Here is a 16,454-nt window from a genome sequence, read left to right as displayed (position 1 = left end):
ATCTATCTTCTCATTTCCTAGCAAGTTTTAGAAAGTATCAGTGATTTATAGAGGCATTATTCCCAAGAGTTTGGGAGAAACAATATTGAGTTTCCTCTACTCACGACTAGACCAGCTTTTAAAGCTGTCCTGATGCATTTGGCCAGCATTTAGAAGAGGGAGGTTGAAAGGCTACTACAAGACACGAGGGAATGTTAAAATCATATGTAGTTACCATTCACAGGGTCTGCACTGAAAGAACAGAACAGAGATGTGAATATTTGGCAAAATGCACATTTCCTTTAGAATACATTATAAGGTTAAAGCAAGCCAGATGTGTACTCAGACATACAAACACTAACTTTGTTGCTCCCTGTTCTGTCTTCTTGGCTTAAGTCTTCTTTTCATAACCTGAGATTTAATTCACAGCAAGGGAAACATCAGGAGACATGTGGACAATCAGATTGGTAGCCTAGAACTCTGCTGAGAGCCTTGCTTTCTGGTGGCTACAGTGTCTACTCCACAGAGGCTCTGGCCGGCATGAAGTAGTGTGAGGCGAAAGTGGTGGGTGGTCTTTACAGACCACACCGTTTTGTTTGGAGATTTACTAATGACAAAACTGATCGGAGTTATTAAAAACTAGAGTGTAATTTAAATAATTAAATATTAGAGTCAAAATTATAAATAGAATAAGATCATTTTAATAGTATCAATGATATTTAAATAGTATAATTTTATAATATTTTGATGTGTTTCAATATTTTAAACAACCATTCGTAGCAATAATCCTATTAGAAATTGTGGTTTGGAAATTCCATGTTACAATAGATCTCAACCCTGAACATGTGCGTTTTAGTTTATATTTTGTCATGAACAGATGATGAATACGTAACTATTTATTTAGTGTTTTCACTGACTTCCAATCTATCGTTCTTCTTTGATGAGTTCTTACATACCTCCATGGTGTCTTCACCTTCCTTTATTTCTTTTCCTTAGAGCATCCTTATGTGACCTATTAATTGGTCAGCACAGTCAGCTCATTGAGGATCTTCAACTTGCTTCATGTAACCCATTCTATATAACAGGGCCCTCAGAGCCACTGCCATTTTCTTTTATCTGTGCTTTAACTTCAGTCCATATTTTTCTTTAATTTATATTGTTGTACATTGGTTCTAAGGGTTTCTCCAGTAGCTCAGCTGTAAAGAATTCACCCGCAATGCAGGAGAAGCGCAGGAGACCAGTGTTCAGTCCCTGGGTTGGGAAGATACCCTGGAGAAGGAAATGGCAACCTGCTCTGGTATTCTTGCCTGGGAATCCCATGGACAGAGGAGCCTGCTGGGCTACAGTCCGTGGGGTCACAAAGAGTTGGGCAGGACTTATTGACTAAACAACAACACATTGATTCTGCTCATCTTCAACAAATCCTTCTTTTCCTTCTACTCCATTTGATTTCTCATACAATTCTTACCCACTCTCCATATCTTTGTTTTAGTGGAGACAGCGGCCTGCCGCAGTTAAGAACTGTGTAGTCGGAGAGACCTGGATCCAAACTCTGTCTTGGATCTACTCTACTCAGTTTTATTAACTATAAAAGACAACTTACCAGGGTTATCATGAGCTTTGAGAAATGAACTTGGCAGTGCCTTTGGCTCATGGTACTCAGTGAACACAGTATAGTCACATGCACAGGACCCCTTACCCATAACTCTTATGTTAGATGTATTTTCAGATTTCAGAATTTTGAGGCTTTTTGAAAAATAAAAAGTATACATATTTAATATATTACATAAGATCTTTAACAGGATATGAGGCAGCATTCTTAAACAAATGGGTATTTCATTAGGAATCATTAATCTCGCATCATTACCTTCCCATCAACTCAGTTGGATAGTACCACCAAATGGGTCATTAAAAAAAAAAACTCATTTTTGAGAATTTTTGAATTTTAGAATTGTGGAACGAGATTGGGATTCTTAAAAGGAGATTCCTCCTACTACAAAGCCACAGTCATCAAGACAGTATGGTACTAGCACAAAGATAGAAATATAGATCAATGGAACAAAATAGAAAGCCCAGAGATAAACCCACGCACCTATGGACACCTTATCTTCGACAAAGGAGGCAAGAATATACAATGGAGAAAAGACAATCTCTTTAACAAGTGGTGCTGGGAAAACTGGTCAACCACTTGTAAAAGAATGAAACTAGAACACTTCCTAACACCATACACAAAAATAAACTCAAAATGGATTAAAGATCTAAACGTAAGACCAGAAACTATAAAACTCCTAGAGGAGAACATAGGCAAAACACTCTCTGACATAAATCACAGCAGGATCCTCCATGACCCACCTCCCAGAATATTGGACATTAAGCAAAAATAAACAAATGGGACCTAATTAAAATTAAAAGCTTTTGCACAACAAAGGAAACTATAAGCAAGGTGTAAAGACAGCCATCAGAATGGGAGAAAATAATAGCAAACGAAGCAACAGACAAACAATTAATCTCAAAAATATACAAGCAACTACTGAAGCTCAATTCCAGAAAAATAAACGACCCAATCAAAAAATGGGCCAAAGAACTAAACAGACATTTCTCCAAAGAAGATATACAGATGGCTAACAAACACATGAAAAGATGCTCAACATCACTCATTAGTAGAGAAATGCAAATCAAAACCACAATGAGGTATCATTTCACACCAGTCAGAATGGCTGCTTTCCAAAAGTCTACAAGCAATAAATGCTGGAGAGGGTGTGGAGAAAAGGGAACCCTCTTACACTGTTGGTGGGAATGCAAACTAGTACAGCCACTATGGAGAACAGTGTGGAGATTGCTTAAAAAACTGGGAATAGAACTGCCATATGACCCAGCAATCCCACTGCTGGGCATACACACCGAAGAAACCAGAATTGAAAGAGACGCGTGTACCCCAATGTTCATTGCAGCACTGTTTACAATAGCCAGGACATGGAAGCAACCTAGATGTCCATCAGCAGACGAATGGATAAGGAAGCTGTGGTACATATACACAATGGAATATTACTCAGCCATTAAAAAATACATTTGAATCGGTTCTACTGAGATGGATGAAACTGGAGCCCATTATACAGAGTGAAGTAAGTCAGAAAGAAAAACACCAATACAGTATACTAATGCATATATATGGAATTTGAAAGATGGTAACGATAACCCTATGTGCGAGACAGAATAAGAGACACAGATGCATAGAGCAATTTTATGGACTCTGAGGGAGAAGGTGAGGGTGGGACGTTCTGGGAGAATAGCATTGAAACATGTATATTATCATATGTGAAACAGAACACCATTCCATGTTCGATGCATGAGACAAAGGCTCAGGGCCGGGGCAATGGGATGACCCGGAGGGATGGGATGGGGAGGGAGGTGGGTGTGGGGTCCAGGAGGGGGAACACGTGTAAACCCATGGCTGATTCATGTCAATGTATGGCAAAAACTATTACAATATTGTAAAGTAACTGGCCCCCAACTAAAATAAATACATTTATTAAAAAAAAAAAAGCACACACACACAAAAAAAGGAGATTCCTCATTTTCTTATTGTGAACTGACAATTATTCTCTCATTTTTGCTATGTGGCTATTTTCTATATTTCCTAAACATGGGGCCACAGATACTTTTTCTTACCTCCAGTACCACAGTTCACTCCCTTTTCCAGGTACCCTTATCATTTTACCCTAGATTTTTTTGAGAATTAAGGGAGAGAATGAAATAAAACTCTTTCAGTAGGAGTTCCTTCACTGGACATAATCACTTCAGGTCACGATGATAAATTTTTTTTCATTTCACTGGAATTTATTAGGATGCGAAGTATATAATAATGTCTGTGAAGAAAAAGACACTAAAATCATTAGTCTCCATTTCTTCCTTTGCGGTTAAAAGCTGTGTCCTCATAAATATTTTAACTCAGAGGATACTTAAACAAGATTTATGATTAGATACACTAGCAGTTTTAGACTATGTATATTGTTTGTTTTATATAAATATGTATGGGTTTTTAGAAAATGGGTATTGTCTTATTGACTGCTTGGCATTGCTTTATTTTTTCCCCTACTAATGAGGATCTGTATAGATTTTTAGTCCATTCGTTTCTATTTTCTATTGATTTTGGAGATATGCTATGAGAATAAAAGTAGTAATTGAATCACAGTCTGGTAATACATAATTATTATTCAGAATTGATTCCAGTATTTATTTATTTTTTTAGTGCCCTACTGAAACCAAAGCAACATTTGGGGTCCACCTTAAGATAGTAGGAGACTGGACAGGTATGTGGAACATAACGTTTTAAAATATATGCTTTGAAAATAGTAGATCATACAGTAATTTTAATGTTTAAGTAATGGAACAACCAACATGTTTAGAAATGTGTGTATGTTCTCAAGCTGTTGTTTTGTTTTCCTTCTTTGCTTGTACATTTTTGATATTCAAGTGTTTTTTTTTTTCCTTGTAAGATGTGTTTTTGGAATGGGAATACCTTGGATATCAGTAATTAATAGTGTGTTGTTTATGTGATTATAAATCATAGATTTCTACCTGCTTGTCAGATGTACTGGCAATAGTGAGAACACTGAAATGTATGTTTTAGTAAATGTGATTTTAAAATTAGTGTATTTACTTTCAAAATATTCAACACCTAGGATTCAATTCAGTTCAGTTCAGTCACTCAGTCGTGTCTGACTCTTTGCAAGCCCATGGACTGTAGCACACCAGGCCTCCCTGTCCATCACCAACTCCTGGAGTTTACTCAAACTCATGTCCACTGCGTCAGTGATACCATCCAGCCATCTCATCCTCTGTCGTCCCCTTCTCCTCCCGCCTTCAATCTTTCCCAGCATCAGGGTCTTTTCCAATGAGTCAGTTCTTCGCATCAGGTGGCCAAAGTATTAGAGTTTCAGCTTCAGCATCAGTCCTTCTAGTGAATATTTAGGACTGATTTCCTTTAGGATGGACTGGTTGGATCTCCTTGCTGTCCGAGGGACTCTCAAGAGTCTTCTCCAACACCACAGTTCAAAAGCATCAATTCTTCAGCACTCAGCTTTTTTTATAGTCCATCTCTCACATCCATACATGCCTACTGGAAAAACCATAGCTTTGACTAGATGGACCTTTGTTGGCAAAATAATGTCTCTGCTTTTTAATATGCTGTCTAGGTTGGTCATAACTTTTCTTCCAAGTAGCAAGCGTCTTTTAATTTGCAATCACACAAATCTGGTTCCTGCATGAACTTTTGCATGGAATTATCTGTGTGTGTGTATGTGTGTGTGTGTATATATATATATATATATATATATATATATATATATATATATATATATATATATATCACAACTTTATAGCATCTTTGGAATGGTGGTCATTTATAATAGCCAATCTGTTGATCATATTTTGCTCTTTTATTGATTTTTTTTTATTATTATCTGAAAGGTGCATTGTATTAAGAGCTGTGAGTAAATAAAAGAAATACTATTCATTCTTATATTCCCTTGGCCCAACAGAGTGACTGACAAGTTAGAGTGATCAGTAAATGGTAACTTGTTGGCTGATTGTTCATTTTGATTTCTCAAAGGAAAGGATGCAAATGTAAATAAAGGGTAATTTTTAAATTAAGTCCTGAACTAGGAGTTGGTTTGTGAAAACTATAGGGAATCAGAAAAAGGCAGAGTCAGTGTGATCTAGGGCCATAAGAGAAGCTTCACAGAGAAGATAGAATGTAAGCACAACTTGAGAATCAGGCAGGTGAAGAAAGAATGTGACCCACAGCACTGTCAAAAATCAGGGAAGGTAAATTTGCCCTTATTTAAGAAAGGTAAGTTTCTTAAATAAGGCTATCAGAAGTAAAGATCATGTTTTGGGGAGTAGTATGGTAAAACCATTTAGAGTCAACGTGGTACAGATCTTGAATGCCTTGACGGTGTTACAATAGCTTAGAGATGTGAGGTAACATTTGAAGGATCGGAAGCACCATAGTGAACATGGTGCTGATAACTTGCTAGGGTTGGGATCAAGGGAGATGTTGGTCCTGGGAGGCAGAGAAGAAGAAATCAGTGGAGGAGTGAGGCTAGAAACTGAGGGTGTATTTGTGAGCAAATAAATACTAACTTTAAGAAGTTAGTATTAGAAAGGGGGACTAGTTATTGTAAGAAGCAGGAAAGGACAAGATTTTTTGTAATAGAGAAGGGGTATTCTAGAAGAGTAGGTTGAAAAAGTTTGTGTGATACACTTAAAAATAATAGTGTGTATAAAATTCTTTGTCTATAGAAAGAGCAGTCATCTTGGAACTGGAGATGAGAAGAGAATGGGGAAAATATGCAACATAAGATTTAATGGGCAGATGACGAATCTAATCCAAAGATATTTGAGCAGTGATGACCTATTTGGAATTATGAAAAAATCAGGCTTCAGTTCATATTATTTACTTGATAGCTTTCAAAAGAGATTATGGTAGTTCATTGTGAGAAGGATACTTATGCTATATAGAAATAGTAATTCCCATAATCCCAGAACCAGTTGATATAATTAAAGTTTTTTTTTTGCACTGTTTGACAAATAAAAAATGAATGAAATTCTTCTCTGGTAAGAATCCCAATATAGTAAGAATTAACTTTAGCAGTGAATAATAATCGATAGAGTTCTATATCTGAAGGGAAACAAGTGCAATGAAGTCATAATTGAATTCACCAGGGTAAGGAGAAAGTAATGGTAATGGCTTATTACTAGCTATTGTTACTGAGTTTCTTCATAAAGTTATTTTCTATTGTCATTATCTCAAGATTTATTTTAATTTTTTCTATTAGGAGTTCTTAATAGTTTTAATTTTATCCTCTTTTTTAATGTACAGTGCCATGGAGGGAGAAACAAGCTCAATCTCTTCAGAGAGTTCAGTTCCAGTTAGATGCTTTTCAATTAACAGACTTTATTGGTTGTTGACTATAAATATTTGTCGATTTGGGGGAAAATGTCAGGCATTCATGCAGAGAACCACTAATTCTGCCCCTGCCACTTTAGTTCAGAAAATGTTTTAGCTGTCTTATAAAAATAATTATGGAAGGAAAATGGGAAGGGCATTGCTGAAATCAAGGATTATTGATTTTTATTCTAAAAGAATTGATTATTATGTATTACTCCATATTAAAAGCAGTAGGTATAGAAAATATACCAAAGAGATGATTAAGAAGTTGAATAACAGAGGTTTACTTTTTAAACTTACTGAAAAATATTTTACTGTGACTAGTTCTTCCCTGAAATATGTTCTGCCTGCTGAGCCACAAAGGAAGCCCAAGAATACTGGAGTGGGTATCCTGTCCCTTCTCCAGCATATCTTTCCGACCCAGAAATCGAACCAGGGTCTCTTGCCTTGCAGGTGGATTCTTTACCCACTGAACTATCAGGAAAACCCGATATGTTCTGCCTAGGCAGGTCTAAAGAACAGATTTAGTACCACTTCATGTGTCTAATCTAAATCTAATCCACTACACCCATCTATAAGAGTACCCAAGAAGTAACGAAGCAGCTATATAGCACAGGACAAGGCAACAAAGGCAACAAAGTTTTGTATTTGTTGTTTAGCTTTTGGAGCTTCCTCAGTGGCTCAGTGGTAAAGAATCCGCCTGCAATGTAGGTGACACAGAGAGGCGGGGTCAGTCCCTGGGTTGGGAAGTTCCTGTGGAGGATGGCTTGGCAACCCGCTCCAGTATTCTTGCTTGGAGAATCCCATGGACAGAGGAGCCTGGCGGGCTACAGTCCATAGTGTCGCAAAGAGTCAGACAGGACTGAAGCGACTGAGTATGCATGCTAGTTGCATCTCTTAAGTATGTGAAAGATTCATTAAGTTTAGAAGACTCTTCAAACCTCTTTAATTCTGCAATTCAGGTTTTTCCTTAAAATGATGATGATAGAGGGGTGGAGTGAATTATCTGAGGAGATTTCTCTTTGAACTTAATTAATAACTGTTGCTTTTCTGGAATCAGTCCTGCTTTCCAATTTCAAGTGTATGGTTACATTTTGATTGCCAGTTGGTATGATTATCATTCTCATAGTCCCAAATATATTTTTTTTTACCTTCTTCATTAGGTATCATTACTACTGGATAATGTCTCACCATTGGTTATTTTAATGGTTTAAGTAGCAGGTTACTCTAGAGAGATTTGAGTTTTACTATAAAACATTATACCAAATATCCACATGTAATTAATCTGAAAATCTTGTCATTGTTCCATTCAGTAACTAATGGATTTATGATAATTGGATAGACATCCAACAAAAGGCCAGTTGTGTATATCACATAATGGTTTTTCCTTGAATCTTAGTTATCAATTCCCATAGTGTCTATTTGTCAACCTTGCTGCAATCTAAAGATATGGTTAACTTGAGGATTGAAAGTGGGAAAACAGGGCCATGTAACATTTTGGATTTGCCTTGTTCACATGACACATTGACACTTACACTACCATAATCTTAGCGATCTCGTTAGAGACTGGTCCAGGAAAGAGGTGATAACTGTCTGTCTCTGTTTTTTTTCTACTCATATTAGCCAGGCATGTTTTATACTTCTTCATCTAGATAATTGGTTTTGAAAAGATTAAAACAGAATATGTATAGTATATTCTAAGTATTTTTTTTTCATTTGGGGGAGCCTCTTGACAGATTATGACTACTCTAAATTATAATAATGTTATTATTTTATAATGACTTTCTGGAAAAATTATGACATCTACCCTACCCTAAATATATCTGTGCATAGCTTTGGTTGTTGCAAAATTCAAAACAATAAAAGTACTCCTGTTGAAGGACCTGCCAAAAGAAGCGATCTGTAGTGACTAGAAGTATGCTTTTGTTGTTTCTACGACTATTAAATTATAATGGTTAGTCATTTGTGGAAGACAGCACTTAAACTACTTGTAAATTTTGGCTAATAAGTATTTATTAAACATTTAGTTTATGCCAGATGCTGCTCTAGGTTCTATAGATACAACATTGACCAAAATAGACAAGATCCCTGCTCTCATTGAGACTATGTTCTAGTTAACAGAGACCTCCCAGAAACAAAAAAGCAAATCAATATGTAGTGTGTTAGATAGTGATAAGTGCAATGAGAAAAATAAAGAAAGGTAAGGGAGTGAGAATGGTGAAGGGTGGTAGTGCTATTTTAGATAGGAAGTAGTACTCTTTGAGATATGGACTTTCTGAATAGATAAGTAGATGAGGGAATACATCAGGTGGATTTCAGGGAAAAACACCTTTAGACAAAGAAGACAGTAAGTGCAAAGTCCCTGAGGTGGGGGTAACTTTGGATATTCAGAGAACGGCAAGGATCCCAGTGGGGCTGGAATACAGTCAGTGAATGATGGTGGTGGGAAATGACATCAGAAAGGAGAGTAGGGGCGGGGTCAGACTCTATGGGCTACAGAAGGACTTGGATTTTAATCTGATTGAATTAAAAGCATGATTTTGGAGCCTACATCTGAATGATTATTTTGTTCTAGTCACTTTACCTAGTGTTTGGCAAGCCAAATTTATTTTTTTCCAAAAATAAAAAAAGACTTGTGTTTAGGGAGGAAAAAGCAAATGGTGATACCTCTGAACACTGTAGAAAAGAGGTTGGAAAAAAAGAAAACAGGTCAAACTTTTTTGATGGAGGAGGAGGTGTAACATCATTTTGAGATGCCTCAGTGGAGATTCTGTCTCCTGCCATATGGCCCTAGTTTATGGGTTCTGGTAGCTTCACCTATCCACGGTGTCCCACCAGCTCGTATATGGATGGTAATATCTTCCTGTTACCCTTTGGATTTTTCCCCTAGCTTTAATACGGCTTCCCAGTTCTTATTCATCTGAGTTGCTCGTTCCCTATCTCAGATTCCTTCCACTTAAATGATACAGAACCCTTCCTGGATTGGGCTGGACCCAGACTATTACAGGAGGTTGGCAGATCCTCTCTGAACAGAGCACTGAATCACTGCGAGAGTGATAGATATATGGGAGAGAGAAGAGGGAGTGAAAACGTCCTTAGGCAGTCAAGTGTTTGTGTCCAAGGACCGGTAAGAAGTGCAGTGTTGCTGGAACTGAGTGGAAATGTTTTAAGGAATAAAGTCTGAGAAATGCCCATAGACTGGATATGATAGACATTTGCAGGCTTCGGTTTTTATTATAAATGTTATGGAGACTCATTGGAGGATTTTGATTAGAGTATGACTCATATTTTAAAGTGGTGAAAAAGAATATGATGGGGTGGGCAAGAGTGGAAGTCAGGAGATAAGAGAGAAGCTCTTGCTGACGTCTAGACTGAAGAAATGCTAGTTACGCACAGGGTGATAGAGACTGGAGCTTGAGAAGTGGATGGATCTTGAAGGTGTATCTTTCAAGTTTTGTGGATCCTTTGGGGGTGGGTTGTAAAAAAGCTGTAAACTGTATATAATGCAAAGGTTTTCAGTTTCCTTAAGTTAAGATAAAGAACACTGTGGCATACTGGGAGGATAAGAGTAGACATTGAAAGTTCAGTTCCATACATTTTAAATTTGAGAGTTCTAAGCTAGAGATCTAAACTTGGAAACCATTAGTACCTTCATAGATTTAAGTCCTTGAAGCTGGTCAGGATCACCTAGGGCAGTAATTCTCAATTATTATCCAGCATCATGTTTTGTAACAGCTTATATGCCACTTTACATTCTTAAAATTAAATGTACATATATTATATAGACAAATGATTTATAAAAAAATCAATAAAATGTTCTAACCTTAGTATAAAGGAGCTGTGTAAATAATTTATAGTAAATGATTTACATTCAATATTTAAATTTTTAGGCATGACTACACTAGAAGTCAAAATGAAATAGGTGACTTATAGCCACATACAAAATGATCATGAATAAGACAATTCCAAGTGCAGGCTCCCAGTGCCAAATACTGTTGAGACCCAGTTTCTTTATGTGGTGTGCTTTCAAAATGGTAAACATCTTTTGATTAAGTTCTAAACACAATAGAGTACAATATTATTTTAGTTTTTACTGTGGTTACAATCCTAGAAATCCCAGTGTATATTTAAATCATGCAAAATTTTGCATTTTTTCTAATTATAAATGAGTTTTTTCATTTACATGAAAGTCCAGAAAGTCATTTGAAAGCATATGCTGCTAAGTCACTTCAGTCGTGTCCGACTCTGTGCAACCCCATAGGTGGAAGCCTACCAGGCTTCCTCGTCCCTGGGATTCTCCAGGCAAGAATACTGGAGTGGGTTGCCATTTACTTCTCCAGTGCATGCAAGTGAAGTGAAAGTGAAGTTGCTCAGTCGTGTCCGACTCTTAGCAACCCCATGGACTGTAGCCTACCAGGCTCCTCTGCCCATGGGATTTTCCAGGCAAGAGTACTGGAGTGGGGTGAAAGCATATGGGGGTGTGACAATTTCTTGTTGCAGAGTATTCTCCACAAATTGCAGGATGTTTGCTGTTTCTGACCTCTACTCTGTAAATGTCAGTAATATGTCATCACTGTGAAATTCAGGTTGCCTTCATGAGCTCTCAAAACTGCCTGTAAGAGGTGGTATTCTTGATCAAGAGCAACTAGTTTAAGAAATGTGTATAGAGAAGAAATCTAACTAAGCCCTGAGACATATCAACATATTGAGCTTAGCAAAGGTGATTAAGAAAGAGTGGTCACTGAAGGAGAAGAGGAACCTGGGGCAAGTCTGAGCCCTGGACACCACAGGACAGTGTTTGAAAAGAGAGGAATGAACCAATTGGGACAAATGCTGCTGAAAAGTGGAATAAAATGAGGGCTGAACTAATGACCTTAGGAATCGTGATTTAATGGAATGCTGGAAAGAGAAGATAAGAATAGAAGCGAAGAACTGGAGATGGTAAGTAGAGACAAATCTGCTGTGTTGGAGTCAGCTCCTATGAGCTCACTGGGTTATTGGGTGCTTCTTTTCCAACTCTGCATTCAGTGAAGTCAAGTTTCATAGCTTTAAGTCATCCACAATCTGACAATTCATTCCATAGAAATTGACAAATACCATAAAGTAGGGGTTAGAAAATTTTTTAAGACCTGGCTATTAAATATTTGTCAGCATATCACTGGACAAATTCTAAGGAGTTTGGGTGTAAAATGAAGTAAAGAAATAGGGCAGTAGTTGAATGGGGGGAAGACATAGGGAGAAGGTGGATATAAGTTTAGAGTGAGTATAAAATAAATGTATGCATTTCTATCTGCTTATATATATGCATGCTAAGTTTCTTCATCGTGTCCGACTCTTTGTGGCCCTATGGGTTGTAGCCCGCCAGGCTCCTCTGTCCATGGAATTTTCCAGGCAAGAATACTGCAATGGGTTGCCATTCCTTCTCCAAGGGATCTTCCTGACTCAGGAATCTAACCCACATCTCTTATGTCTCCTGCATTGAAAGGCAGTTTCTTTTACCACTAGCACCACCTGGGAAGCCCAATTTATATATATATATATATATATATATATATATATATATATATATACACACACACACACACATATATATATAATATGTACATATATGGAATGTGAACATTTATATTTATATAAGCCTGAGGACAATATGAAAAATAAGATAGAAGTAGAGATGGAAATATAAGGGTAAGAGTCTTGTGGAAGCTTCGTGATTGATGCTTTTGAACTGTAGTGTTGGAGACGACTCTTGAGAGTCCCTTGGACTGCAAGGAGATCAAACCAGTCCATCCTAAAGGAAATCAACCCTGAATATTCATTGGAAGGACTGATGCTGAAGCTCCAATACTTTGGCCACCTGATGTGAAGGGCTGACTCGTTAGAAAAGACCCTGATGCTGGGAAAGATTGAAGGCAGGAAGAGAAGGGGATGACAGAGAGTGAGATGGTTAGATGGCATCACCGACTCGATGGACATGAATTTGAGCAAGCTCTGGGAGTTGGTGATGGACAGGGAAGCCTGGCGTGCACCTTGAGTTTGCAGAGTTGGGCTCAACTAAGCAACTGAACTGAACTGAGAGATGTAAATATTGATAGTGCTGGAGAGTTAGAGGGTATAATTTCAGAAGCAAAGTCCAAAAGGGTCTCCTGATGGATTCTAAGAGAACTGGATTCCACTGTACAAGTGGAAGAGCTGACCTCTGACAATGCATCTGGGCAAGTTCATGCTTTACAGGAAGACAGAGAAGATGGTTATAGAGCATCTCTTCTGATTGAAGTGAGTGGGATGGGATTTCTCTTCTGATTCCTTCCGTGTTCTTGGTGAAATAAATAGTAAGGTTGTTTCTGAGAATGAGGAAGTGGGGAGTACTTTGAATCTTGCGGAGAAGGAAGAAAGTGTAGTGTGTCATTTGAAGTAGTAAATTGATGAGTGAAGCATGATGGCCCTTTTGAGCAGCCTGAGATATGTGGTCCAAAATTTAAAGTGAGACAAGTCAGAATGATTGTGAGTGTTTTTCAGGCATGGTCCACTTCTTCAGATTAGCTCTTAAGCAGGTGGGGAGTTGGATTTCACCAGCACTGGTCCATTCCTGATTAAATTCACTATAGCTGTCACCTCCAATCCATTCTCTGCACTGTAACCATAGAAACTTCAAAGCACGAATCCAATTAAATCCCTGCTTTTGCTTTAAACACATTAATAGCTTCCCTTGCTCCTAGGATAAAGCAAAAAAAAAAGAAAAAAATCCTTCCAATGGCCTGGAAAGGCCTCCTTGCACAGTCCCTGACCTACCTCTCGTCTTGATTGAATTTTTTTCTTCCCTGCACAACAGTGCCCTTGGCTTTCCTGTCACTCTTGTTTCCCTTGCTGCTTCCCCCTCTTATGGAATCCTGATCCATATGGCCGCAGTACTCTCCACCACCTCTCCCACCCCTACCCACATAGGCACCTAGTATCTTTAAATCACAGCTCAGGAGCCACTTCTTCACGAAGCCTTCTAGATGTCTCAGTTTGTTGTTTCTTATAGGCTGCTGTTAACTATATATCTTTTCTTGAGAGTGCTTATCTACACTGGTAACTGTATATTCAAAGTGTGATCGTTGGTATAACAAGTTTTCTCCAGTATACTAAAAGCATTATCATAGTAGGGACCTGTGTCTCTTTTTGCTCACTGTTGTACTCAAGGACCCATTAAAATGGTTGTTTTAAATAAATGCAAATATTTGATGAGAGAAAAGAGGAAGGGAGGGGAGAGGGTGGAAGGAAAGGAGGACGAGAGAAGGAGGAAGGAGGGAAGGAAGGAATATGGAGGAGGGGAGGGAGGAGGAAGGGACGGGAGATCAGGTAAGCAAGCAGGAAGGTGGGGCAGTGGTCAGAGATATAAAGGTAATACTGTGGCCACCCAAATGAAGGAGGCAGAGGAGAAGAGGGTGGCAGAGGATGAGATGGCATCACTGACTCCACAGACATGAGTGCAAGCAATGGAGATAGTGAAGGACAGGGAGGTTTGGTGTGCTGCAGTTCATGGGGTCGCAAAGAGTTGGACACAACTTAGTGACTGAATAACAACAATAAGGTTCCTTGGGAGGGAGATTTGGGAGGCTTTCTGCACCAAAATGAGTGTAATGGAAAAAAACAGGACTTGTCGAGAGTGAGAGATTGTTCCAGGGGGAGAAACAGCTTGAATGATAGCTCAGAGGGGTGAATTATCATGGAAATCCAGGACAATATCATGCTGTTGGAAGGTAGGCTGGGATGGTATCCAGAGGGCATGTCATGGAGGAGCTTTGTAGGAATTACTAAAAGGTGTGGCCTTTTTTTCTGAAGATGTTGGTGAAAAATCGAAGGGTTTAAAACAGGAAGTGAAATCACATTTGTACTTATGTGTGTCACCCTACTGGTATTATACAGATTGGAAAGGAGAAAGATTAGGTTAGAAGCAAAGATACCAAGATCTGTCATGGTCTCAAACAAGCTGTGCGCACATGGTAAGTCACCTCAGCTTGGCCTGTTCTTTGTGCCTCTGTGGGCTGAAGCCCCCAGGCTGCTCTGTCCATGAGATTCTCCAGGCGAGAATACTAGAGTGGGTTGCCATGCCCTCCTTCAGGGCATCTTCCTGATCCAGGGATCAAACTCATGTTTCTTCTGTCTCCTGCATTGGCGGGCAGGTTCTTTATTGCTGGGAAGTAAAGAACCTGGGAAGCCCAGCAAGCAAAATGAGGAGATAAGAATGCTGTTTTGTGACCAAAGAAGTCAGACTGAACAGTAGCTGTAGGAGGACATTATTGTTAACCTTATAAAAATCATCTTTAGGAGAAAATGGAGAGAAGTTTGGGGATGGTAGAAATTGCTGTGAATTACTCAGTAAAGTGGAGGCCAGTAAGTAGTTCAAAAAGAAGCACATAGCAAATGGGGCTGTTTCTAAATTGCCCCAGAACTCTGAGAGGGATTGAATTTATATTGGTCTGGCCTTTTATTAGTGGTGGGTGATGAGTAGAAAATCCATAGGCAGTTACTTGTATATCTATCTGTCTGGGTAAATGTGGGCAAGGCTTTGACATACTATATTCTGAGGTATGTATTATTTGTATAATGAAACACATTATAACTTTAGCCTCATGAGAAACTATGTGGAAATCATTGAGGACAGTTAGTTAATATGATGTAATTTAACATAACTCATTTGCTATCATAATATAGTAAATCATTCAATAAATATGAGCTGTACTTAAATCCCATATTTCATAGTCTGAGAATTCAAGGAAATTTTTCTGTCAGGGAAATGAGAAATTTGTATTACCATTTAAATGCCCATCTGTTCTCAGGAGAGAGGATAAATTGTTTTCCCCTTGGTTTCTCAGTTTATGAACATGAAATCTATGCTGTCATTTTTTAGTAGATGACAGCTCACTTATAATGCCACAGAAAATATAGAGATTGCTTAGTAAATTACTGAAATTCACTACTCATTAAGCTCCATTCTAGTTCAGTTATTTTACAACTCCAAAGACAGGGAAAAATACAAAATTTTTGCTTTTTTAATCCAATAAAAATATTACTTTTTATTTTTGAAAATAAGCGAATTATTCAATTTCTGAACCTGGAAGTAGAGTTATTATAACAAAGTGGTTTGTTTACATGGGTTGTTATGTTTTTATTATAAACTGTTTTGTTCCTAAGTTTGGCTTTTCTTTTATCTACTGTTTTCTGCTTGATTTTACTATATAGCTTTAAGGAAAATAAGAATAGTGATGGGCTTCCCCAGAGTCCAGTGTTTAAGACTCTGCTCCACTAAGGGGGCACAGTTGGATCCCAGGTCAGGGAATTAAGATCCTGCATGCTATACAGCACAGCCAAAAAAAAGAATAATGAGAAGTTTTTCCGGTAACATAATTTCTTAAGCAATGTCAAAAATATGACAATAATGTCCTGGGTGGTCAAGAAAGAATATGTCATTTTGCCAAGCTAGTCTGGTGGTAATGGACTAAATAATTTCAAAGACAAAAAGACAAAAATTTTGTTA

The 16,454-nt window shown here is 38.0% G+C and overlaps 1 protein-coding gene across 3 annotated transcripts in view; it reads left to right on the top strand.

Annotated features, from left to right (window-relative positions):
* NOX4 (NADPH oxidase 4) overlaps positions 1–16,454 on the top strand; it is a 184,812-nt gene that overhangs the window by 104,813 nt on the left and 63,545 nt on the right. For all 3 annotated transcript variants that reach the window (XR_014066487.1, XM_081533349.1, XM_081533348.1), the window contains exon 12: positions 4,229–4,289. Coding sequence is in view for 2 of the 3 variants with exons in the window: in XM_081533349.1 (XP_081389475.1) it covers positions 4,229–4,289 (61 nt within the window). In the remaining variant the exon portion in view is untranslated. The remainder of the gene's footprint in view (positions 1–4,228; positions 4,290–16,454) is intronic.

Source organism: Giraffa tippelskirchi, chromosome 10 (assembly GCF_054371585.1).
Source record: "Giraffa tippelskirchi isolate mGirTip1 chromosome 10, T2T-mGirTip1v1.2.pri, whole genome shotgun sequence".
Lineage (NCBI taxonomy): Eukaryota > Metazoa > Chordata > Mammalia > Artiodactyla > Giraffidae > Giraffa > Giraffa tippelskirchi.
The sequence above is the reverse complement of the archived record's forward strand: the minus strand, read 5'-3'. Positions and strand labels throughout refer to the sequence as shown.